At 41.9% G+C, this 11,192-nt stretch overlaps 1 protein-coding gene across 1 annotated transcript in view; it reads left to right on the top strand.

The window, feature by feature from the left end:
- Positions 1-6,019: 6,019 nt before the first annotated feature.
- Positions 6,020-11,192, top strand: part of IRAK3 (interleukin 1 receptor associated kinase 3) — a gene marked incomplete at its 3' end in the record, with an annotated part of 52,267 nt that continues 47,094 nt past the window's right edge. Inside the window, exon 1 of the mRNA XM_080704836.1 lies at positions 6,020-6,253. Coding sequence (XP_080560962.1) covers positions 6,121-6,253 — 133 coding nt within the window. The 5' untranslated portion in view covers positions 6,020-6,120. The remainder of the gene's footprint in view (positions 6,254-11,192) is intronic.

The following is an 11,192-nucleotide window of genomic DNA, read 5'->3' as shown; positions in this document are numbered from 1 at the left end:
CGATCGCCTCCCTTTAAACGGGTCAATTAGGCTCAGAGAAAGAAGGGGCAGCTTCAGGTTAGGGTGAGAGAGATGGCAACTTGCGTTCCCAGCGCCTTCTTGAGGGAAACGTTTTCTTAGATTTTCCTCAGTTTATTAAGTCCTCTCCCCTGCAGAGTTGCAAAAAGTGATAGAGGTGATGGATTTGTCCATCTATTCAACATAACACTCATCTCATTGACCCACTTCAATAATCTCACCAGAAAAGCACTTTTATTATTATTATTATTATTATTTATTTTATTTTATTTTTTTTTTTGGTGGTACTGGGGTTCCTGGAAGCCCTTCTACTTCCGGGCTACCCTCCCAGACCTACTTTTACATTTTTGTTTGGAAACAGGGTCTCCTAAGTCAGCGCCCTCGGCTGGCTTCGAACCTGCGCGATCCTCCTGTCTCTGCCTCTCAAACGTGGGGATTACAAGCGTGCGCCACCACGCCCGGCCTTATTATTCTTAACAATAATAATCCCTACATTTTTGGAGCACTTTCTATAACCCAGAGTTTCTGAATGGTGTACTGCTTCATCCTGATAGGCAAGTAGGAACCAAGCAGAGAAGAATGATGTAAACAGGTTCTCTGGGAACCTTCTGCAGAGACCCAGAGCGCAAAGCCCAGTTGTTGTCAGAGACAGGCCTCAAGGAAGGAGGCTGGATAGATAAAGGCCAGATCACTGTATGGAAATGTAGAATACACTGAAGAAGGTCTCGATCAAAGGCAGAAAAATGAGGATATTGTAATAATCTAAGAGTTAAAAAAAAAAAGATGGTGGCCAATACAATGGCTCAGAGTTAATACTGATGACATTGTTGTCATTCTCACATGAACATGAGGCATGGGCATACCTAGAATAATATCATCTCTAAGATCCCTTGGAACATTTTCTGAATTAGTTTTCTTTGATCTGCCCTCATTTTCAGTCCTGATTTTGTTGTATGTAGGTTTAGTGAGAAATGAGACTCAAGAGTCCAAGGGGAAGTGCCAATTGAAGCCTTTATTAGCTGGCCAGCGTCGGTACCCTCAGTCTAGAAATCTGAATGGAGGAGCATGGGCTCTCTGCCTGGGAGAGGGGCTTATAAAGGGGAGAAAGAAGAGAGAGAGGGAAAAATAAAAAAAAAAAAAACAAGAGAAAAAACCACACGCAGGTGGCGACCTTAAGATGAGCTAGAGCAAGCAAGCCATCTTACAGAAGCAGAACTGGCAGTTATCTATATTTGGAGATGAGATCTCTAAGGAATTAGAAGGTTAAATGAGATTATAGCTGGGTGTTGTAACACAGGCTTGTAATCTCAGTACTTGGGAGGCTGAGACAGGAGGATAGAGGGTTCATGGCCAGCCTCAGCAACTTAGTGAGGCCCTCTGTAACTTAGTAAGAACCTGTTTCCAAATAAAGAATAAAGAATAGGGCTAGAGGTGTACTTCGGAGATAGAATGCCCCTGGTTTTAATTCCCAATACCACAAAAATAAAATAGAACTTTTGACTGTTAAAATGTATTATTTCTGTGAGTAGGAAATACTTAAATGTAGAAAATGATTTCTGAGATTACAAGTATGTGACACCACACCTGGCTAATTTTAGAAAGTTTGAAATGCATAAAGCACAAGAGAATGAAATTACAAATAGTTCTTCCCATCAACCCTAAAAGGATACTTGTTAAAATTTTAATATATATCATGTTATTAATAGATTTTTAGAAAAATGTTCTTAATATATCAAATGGAAAAATGTTGCAATAGGAATGGAAGCCTAGTGTTTTTTAAAATGTGTATGTGTGTGTCTACATACATATACTCACACATGTCTAGAACTGGAGGAATAATCAGCACATTATTTTCATGAGGTCATTTTGGTAACATCTTAGTAAAGTATTCAGATTTATTTTTTCAGAATTATCAAATAATGTGTACTATAAATGTCTTTACCCCCATTCCTGATTTTTCCTGTTCCTGAACCCCATTGAATATATGACCCTATAAGACAAAATTCAAGGATGGGTGAGGCTCAAAGATGGAACAGGCTAGGTATCTTCATTTTGGAAATTGCTTCCCAAACCAGAAAATACCATGAGTTCCACAAGCCCAAGTGACCTTATTCATCTCCAGAGATGTTTGTAAATAGCTACTGCCAGGATAGTTATATCATATCTCCTCGCCTATTTTCTCCTTCATTTGTTTCTAGATTTCTGAGTCCTTTCTGCCTGTGCTTAGCAGAGGCTTGATCCCTGATCATATTGTGTGTCTGGGCCATTGTCACCATAGCCTTCAGGGTTGTGAGATTGTAAACCTAATGCCTACATATAAGTGTGTGTATGCTAATATAAGTATAAACCTGATGCATATCACATATATATGTTAATCTTAATGCTTGTATGCATATATACTGCTCTTTTTATATATAAGATATTCTATCCTAATGCTTTTATATATATTATATTATATATAGTTACTCTAATGCATATATATATATATATATATATATATATATATATATATATAAACATTTGTTATTTCCATTTGTCAATCTTTGCAGTTCATGTCTGTCCAGCTGGGATGGAAACACTTCCTTCTAGTTTCCAGTATTTTGAGGGGTTTGGAGAGGAGCCAATGGCACAGGGCTAGGTCACAGAGTGAAACCTTTTTGTTACACCATAGCCCTCTCTTTTCCGGAAACCATGTATGCTGGGAATGGGTGGATGGAGTGGGGGTCAAGGGTCAGAGTCTGCCTGGATTCTAGTTCAGGCTCATGTACACTTAGAGCTACAGACTGCTTCTGCCTGTTGCCTGTCATTCTCTACCAGTATTTGCGTTCTATAGGTCGACCAGTTGTCTTTCTCTGTAACCCAGTTTTCCATCTCTCATTCCACCAGGCAGGTATGTTTGTATACATTTGAACTACAGTTTTAGACAAGGCTTAATTTCTTTCCCATAGGTTTTTTTTGTTTGTTTGTTTTTTGTTTTTGTTTTTGTTTTGGTGGGGGGGTGGAACCCAGGGGCTTTCTACCTCCGGGCTATACTTCCAGACCTTTTTAATATTTTATTTGGAAACAGGGTCTCACTAAGTTGCTGAGAGCCTCACTAAGTAGCTGAGGCTGGCTTCGAACCTGTGCAATCCTCCTGTCTCAGCCTCCCAAAATAATAATAAATCCCATAGGTTTTATAAGTGCTAAACAAATCAGGGACAATGGCAGAATGCCCAGCAGTATATCATCTAAAATTCATTTGGCTGCAAATAAGATTCCTCTCTTAAAAACAGGTTTAAGCATGGTCATACACACCCATAATCCCAGTATTTGGGAGGCCAAGAGAGGAGGATTGTAGGTTTGAGGACAGCCTCAGCAACTTAGCAAGACCGTCAGCAATTTAATGAGACCCTGTTTCAAACTACAAAATAAAATAGGGTTGGAGGTGTAGCTGGAGGTAGCTTGCCCTTGGGTTAAATCCCTAATAAAACACACACATACACACACACACACACACACACACACACACACACACACACACTGGTTTAACAAGGCTATTTATCTTAATTATGAGCCCATGGTCAGGACAGACCTTAGGCTCAGAACTAGTGAGTTGCTCAACATCCTGATCCAGGACCTGGTTCTTCCTTTCTCTAGACTCTTCCCAGGACTTATTTCATTCTAATATTTTGCTTCCCAGCTCCTGTGAAGCGAGCAGCCTCCTGTCACACACCCTGACCATGGTGTATTGCCTTGTAGCAGGCCCCAAGCCAACAGGGCCACGTGTCCATGGACTGAAACCTCTGAAACGCTCAGCCAAGATTCAGTGTTCCTCCTGTAATTATTTGCTTCACAGTGGCAGAAAGCTGGTGAACACATACATCCGCAGTGGCTTCCTGGTTCAGATGCGTATTTGAGTGCACCTCTCCTGTTCTAGAAATTTGAGACCTATCAAATACAGTGCCTAATTGTATCTTGTCTCAGTTGTCCCAGGCATGGTGACGCACGTCTGTAATCACAGTACTTGAGAGGCTGAAACAGGAGGATCACAGGTTTGACCAGCCTCAGCAACTTAGTGAGATCTTGTTTCAATATTAAAAAAAATAGGACTTGGGGTGTAACGCAGAGGTAGAATGTCCCAGGGCACAACTTCCAGTAGCAAAAAAGAAAAAAAAGGAAAGAAAAATAGAGTTTCATAGACATGTACAGTCTGAAAAAAAAAAACCTTAGTCATTTGAATGAAGGGATATCAAAACTCTTTGCCCAAACAGTTTTTATTTTACCAATTTTTAGGTATGTTTTTATGGAATTTTGCTTTCAGAAATTCGCTATCAAATGCTAGTGTATTCTTCCTGTTATCTCTAGAGGGAGCTATTCCCAAGTAATAAACTTTGGAGTGTATTAAATGGGTGCTGACGTTTCTTAGCTCTTCCAGTCTTAAGGTTGAGATTTTTTCCCACCGCTTTTGAAGCCTCTCTTCTTTTGTCAGTAGTATTTGTATCATGCCTAGGGCGGGGCTTAAGAGTAAAAAACGGTAGAAGATTGCAAAACAGCAATCAACTTTACTTAAACGCCATGTTGAAAGCAAAAGGAAGATTCTGTGAAGCACTTTGAGGAAGAAAAAGAGTGGTCAAAGTTTCATCACAGAAGCCCAGGAAAAAGAGAATGTAGTTAAACCACATAGTTGTAGAGAGGAGGAGGTGCCTTTGGAGGAAACACAATTTTGTTCTGATTACATAATACATAATAAAATATACATTATATATTACATTATATATAGGCTATACAGTATATCCTATGACACATTACATAACAGAAGCCAGAAATATAAGAGAAACAAGTGCCTCTTGTTCCTATTGTTGGCTTCTAGTCTGTCTTTTCTAGCAATCACTCCACCTATGCTTGTTTTCATCTGCTTCAATTTGCTAAGAGGTGGAGTATGACTTGTGAGTGGCTGTGTTCAGCTGAGTGAAGTCATGAGTTGCTTTTTTTCTTCTTTAAGTTTTTCGGTGTTCCTCCATGAATACATATATCATATATTTTCTTTTCTCTTTCGGGCAGGGAGCTACTGGGGATTGAAGCCAGAGGCATTCTACCTCCAAGCTGCACCCTCAACCATATTTTATTTTATTTTATTTTATTTTATTTTATTTTATTTTATTTTATTTTATTTTGGTGGTACTGGGGGTGGAACCCAGAGGCTTCCTACCCCTGGGCTATGACCTATTTTATATTATTTGGAAACAGGGTCTCGCTGAGTTACTGAGAGCCTCACTAAGTAGCTGAGGATGGTTTCGAACCTGTTCGGTCCTCTTGTCTCAGCCTTCAAAGTGCGGGGATTACAGGCGTGCACCACCACGCCCAGCAACTCTACTTTATTTTTATTGTTTGTTTGTTTAGTTAGTTATTTTGTGGTACTGGGGATGAGACCCAGGGGCATTTTTTCCTCTGAGCTGCACCCCCAGCCCTATTTTTCATTCTTTATTTTGAAACAGGGTCTCACTGAGTGGCAAAGGGCCTCACTAAGTAGTAGCTAAGGCTGTCCTCGAACCTCGATCCTCCTGTCTCAGCCTCCCAAATGCTGGGATTACAAGCCTGCGCCAACATGCCCATCGTGCTTTGTTGTTTTAATTTTGAAATAGGATCTTACTAAATTGCTGAGGCTGTTCTTGAACCTGCGGCCCTCCTGTCTCAGCCTCCCAGGTACTGAGATTAAAGGTGTGCACCACCAGGTCTGGCAGTATCTCCTTTCTTAGGGAATAAACACACTTCTTAAAGACTTTGTGATGACAGCTCTCCCCTTCACCCCGGCAGGCAGTAGGGGAGGTGGGCGCACACTATATTCCGCAGACCTGGTCTCTCTCTCCAGTTACATCTCAAGAGAAAACACAGGGCCCTCCTTCGGAACGGGAAGCCTGGGAAGGAGGGAGCGGGGGCAGCCCGGCCGCCAGCTGCGGGCATCTCTGGGGAGGGAGCGTCACGGGTCCGCCCCTCGCGGCGGGCGCGGCGCTCCGAGGTCTTGGCCGCGGTCTGGGGCCAGGATTTCCGCGGTTGTGTAACGGCGCCTGGCGGTGGAGAGGCCTGGGCTCCGCATCCCCTGGCGGGCGGTCCGGCTGCAGAGCCATGGCTGGGCGCTGCGGGGCCCGCGCCGCGCTCTCGCCGCGCACGCCGCTGTTCGACCTGCCGCCCGCGCTGCTGGGCCAGCTGTGCGCGGTCCTGGACAGCTGTGACGGCGCGCTGGGCTGGCGCGGCCTGGGTGAGTGCGGGACCCCGGCCCACCTGCCCCGCCTCTCCTGGGAAGGGGCTGGGGCAGATACCCCCAAGACTTACGCACTCGCTGCTCCCCGAACCTTAAAAAATCTTGGGGTGTCTCTGTTGCGTTATCACGTGAGTAGAGGCTCGGGCACCACATGTCAGCGCCAAAGCATCTGAGGCTTATAAAACGATTCCTGCCTTACAGCTAAGTAAGAACTCATATATGAGCCGGGCATGGTGGCGCACGCTTGTAATCCCAGCATTCAGGAGGCTGAGACCAGAGGATTGCGGTTCTCGGACAGCCTCAGCTACTTAGTGAGGCCCTCAGCTACTTAGTGAGACCCTGTTTCAAAATAAAGAATAAATATTGGGCAGGGGGTGTAGCTCCGAGGTCGAAGGCTCCTGGGTTCCATCCTCAGACACCCCCCCACCTCGAAAAGAAAAAAAAAATACTCATATAGGATGTAAACTTACTGCAAAATAATCCCAGGATTTTCAGATTAAATCATTTTTGCAATTTTAGGATGTGTATCCTCTGATATTTACAATGTACCCACTCCTGAGTCTCCAGTGTAATTACTTGCAGGTGAAATGCTAAAGTTTCTGTTTGTAATGAATGTGGCTCCAGGTTTCCTTAAATATATCTTATTTACTGAATATAGTGGAATGAAAGTTTATTCTTTTTTTTTGAAGATTTAAAGAAGTTTATTAGAAAGATAGAAATACAGAAAATAGAAATACAGCTCCATAACAGATTGGCATGGAGGGGTGACTCGAAATGAATACACCCGTGAAAGTTTATTCTAAAGAATGACTTTTTTATTATTTATTTTGTGGTATTGGGGACTGAACTCAGGATGCATTCTACCTCTGAGCTACTCCCCAAGCCATATTTTACTTTAATTTTTAAATTTTATTTATTTAGTTAGTGGTGCTAGGGATTGAACCCAGGGGCATTTTACCTCCAAGCCACACCCCTAACCCTATTTTATTTTTCATTTGGAAATAGGGTCTTACTAAATTGCTGAAGTTATCCTGGAATCTGAGATCCTCCTGTCTCAGCCTCCCAAGTACTAGGATTACAGGTGTGTACTACCACACTTGTAATTTTTAATTTAGAAAGGTGGTTTCAAAACTCCCCTTTTATGCAGACTTTGTAAAGTTGAGCAAGTGCCTGTTGAAAAGTGGTGAGTGGCCAGGCGTGGTGGCGCATGCTTGTAATCCCAGTACTTGGGAGGCTGAGACAGGAGGATCGCACAGGTTCGAAGTAAGCCTCAGCTACTTAGTGAGGCTCTCAGCAACTTAGTGAGACCCTGTTTCCAAATAAAATATAAAATGGGTCTGGGAGTATAGCCTGGAGGTAGAAAGCCTCTGGGTTCCACCCCCAGTAACACCAGGAAAAAAAAAAAAGTGGTGAGTGTAAGTCATCAGAAATAATTAAAATAAAAATCTTTCGTTAAGTACAAGTGCTTTGGATTAGATTTCCCCCCCCTTTGGTGGTACTGGGGTTCCTGGAAACCCTTCTACCTCCGGGCTACACTCCCAGACCTATTTTATATTTTTATTTGAAAACAGGGTCTCTTAAGCCAGCGTGGGTGGCTTCGAACCAGCGCGATCCTCCTGTCTCTGCCTCCTAAGCATGGGGATTACAAGTGTGCGCCACCACGCCTGGCATGGATTAGATTTGATACCTCACACTATCACGTTTAAAGTTAATTGTAAATAAGGACATTTATGTCAACATAGCTTTGTTTGAAATAGTGATTTTAAATATTTTTTATTTTTTGTGGTACTGGGGATGGAACCCAGGGCATTCTCCCTCTGAGCAACACACCCAACCCTATTTTTTAAAATCCTTTATTTTGAAACAGGGTCTCATTGAGTTGCAAAGGGCATAAGTAGCTGAGGGCATTAGTGAACCGTGATTCTCCTGCCCCAGCCTCCTAAATGCTGGGATTACAAGTGTGTGCCACCATGCCCGACTTTTGAAATAGTGATTTTTCTTATCAAGAGTAGCAGAAGGCCTATAAAGAGAAAGTTTTTCTTGTTGATAAACAATATGGCTATGCTTTCTGGAACTGTAGCATTGGGCATCTAGTTATGTAAGATTTCTTTATATATTTTAGACTCTATAATTTTTAAATTATGGCCCTTTGTTAAAAATCTCCAAAAAGGATACATGACTCTGATTTCTGGAAAACATAGAGATTTCCACTATGCATTTGAGAGATAAGATTCCTCTCCCACCCGATACTTGTGAGCTGTGTCTTGGCATAGGTACTGTTTGCTATGTTTTCCTGGTCGAGCGGGAGGCTTCATTGTATAAACAGTGCAAGGTGTCAGGCAGGTCTGATTTGCATGAGGACACACGGGCAGGCTGACTAGAGGGCGGTGGCCTGTGTGAGTGAGCAGGTATGCAGATTTGGCTTTTTCTCTTTAGTCCTAGGTTGAAAATAGGAGCAATTATTAATCAGTTAGTCATCCAGTCCTGGTGGTTCTGAGACCAATTGCTGCAAGAGTTAGGTTACTGTTTGGCTTCCTGGACTCATTGCTACAGATAGTACTCTTGGACAGGTCACTATACACAGCAGGTTAGCTTCCTGGGCTTGAGTTGATACATACTATAGGCCAGATTTCTGTCTTTACTTACAGTCTGGCCATTGAAGCTTTGATTCTCTCATACAGGGAGGGTGTAATTACTTACTTCTTGATGCTCCACCTGTATTTCAGTTGTGCCTACTGATTGCAATGGCCCAGCATGAAGCCCGAATGGACCAGCTCTGCACAGACTGTTCCTTAAGCGCGAGAGAAAACTGGCCCAGTTCAGGGCATCCAGGGCCACTGCCTGTGTGAAGCGTGCTGCATTTCTCTACTGGCATAGTAAAGGGAGAAAGAAGGGAGAGTGATGAAGGGCTGAACCAAGAAGCTGTGCTGAGGGCTGTGTAGCTCAGTGGTAGAGTACACATTTAGCCTGCTAGTGGCTGCACACACACCCACACCCACACAATGTACTTTTATGCTCAGAACAGATGAGAGCATGCAGGTATAGAAGGCCCCAAATTTCAAATAGAAAACTGTAATAGTAATAGGTAAAACCGTCTGATCATGATACTTGATGGTAGTGAATGCCAGGCTATATTGACAAGGCAGGTCAGAAGGTCAGACATGGGCAGATCGTACAGCATCCTTCACAGTCTGAGTGTGTGCGGGGTAAGATAGTCTGGTCATTCACACACTGGAAATCCCTGAGCAAGCTGTCAAATATAACTCCCCCTGCCTGCTTCACGTCCTGGAATGGCTGATTCAGCAAGTCTGATTGGAGGGTCTGGGATTTCCTATTTCCTGCCAGGCCCCAGGAGTATGAATCTGATGTACAGCCTGGTTTGGGAACCATCGGCTAGGCCAAATTCTCCCCTTCACCTAATTCTTTGTACCTTTAAGCATAGTCTAGTTACTACTCTAAATCACTTTTGTCAAGTATTGTTATTAAAACTAGTCTAATCCCAAGATAATATCTAGTTTATGTTGATGACTTTATGGTTTTATAGTGAAAGCAAACACCCAAGTTAGAAAATGTTATTTACTTTGCAGACATGATGATAGATATCGAGAACCTCTGGTGACAACTCCTTTTATTACACAATCAAACTTGGTATTTAAATTAAATTGTGTGGAGCCAGGCACAGTGCCATTTGTCTGTAATTCCAGCTACGCAAGAGGCTGAGGCAGGAGGATCAAAAGTCTGAGGCAAATGTGGGCCACTTGCAGAGATTCTGTCTCAAAATAAAAAAATTTTAAAAAGGCTGGGGTATAGTTTAGGGGTAGAATGCCCCTGAGTTCAATCCTCAGAACAACAACAACAACAACAACAACAACAACAACAACAACAACAAACAATATTGTTTGGAACAGCTCACACTGTAAAACTTCTGAGCACTTATGATACACTGAAAGAGAAACTGATTCTACAGTTTCTATATAATGGTGATATTTGTTTCTTTCCTCTTAAAGAAAAGCAAAATAAAATTATATAAATTATTACTAATTACTTTAAAACAAGTTAAATGTAAAATCACATTTAATGTGCATTTGAGTATTTAATAAAGATTTAAAATAACAGCACCGATCATTTATGATAATAGCATTCACCTATGAAGTCTTTACTGTTTGCCAGAAACTATGCTAAGCCTTTTACTAATTATTTATTTACTTATCACAAAAAATTATGAGGCAGGTACTCTTCCTATTTCCATTTTGTTGATAGGAAAATCGATTCTTATAGAATTTAAGTAACTTGCTTTATGTCACAAAATGTTAAATGACAAACTAGGCTTCTAATCAAGTAGCTGAATTTTCTAGTCTATGTTCTTTATTTCTCTTCTTAATTTTATTTAATTTACTTATTTTTGTGGAACTAGGGATTGTATCCTAGGACATTCCACCAAGCAACAGCCCAGCCCCTTTTAATTTTTGTTTTGAAACAGGGTCTCTCTAGGTTGCTGAGTCTTGATAAGTTGTTGAGGCTGGTCTTGAACCCATAATCCACCCCAGACCTATTTTTTAATACTTCTTATTTGGAAACAGGGTCTCTTAAGCCAGCGGAGGCTGGCTTTAAACCTGCGTGATCCTCCTGACTCCGCCTCCCAAGCGCGGGTATTAAAAGCGTGCGCCACCATGCCCGGCAATGGTGTTTATTTTTCAGAACAGTTTTCAATGTACAGAAAAATTTAAAGATGGTACAAAGGGCTCTCATATACTATATCCTCCATATATACTCTGTACCCAGTTTTAGCTGTTATTAACATCTTACATTAGTACATTTGTTACTAATATTGATCCATTATTATTAACTAAAATTCACTCTTTCTTCTCACTTCATTGTTATCTAATGTCCTTTCCCTGTTCCAGGATCCCATTTAGTTGTCATATATCCTTCATCT

This window comes from Muscardinus avellanarius (assembly GCF_963383645.1).
Source record: "Muscardinus avellanarius genome assembly, chromosome: 11".
Classification (NCBI taxonomy): Eukaryota; Metazoa; Chordata; class Mammalia; order Rodentia; family Gliridae; genus Muscardinus; species Muscardinus avellanarius.
Note: the sequence above shows the minus strand (reverse complement) of the source record. Positions and strands in the feature narration are given on the sequence as shown.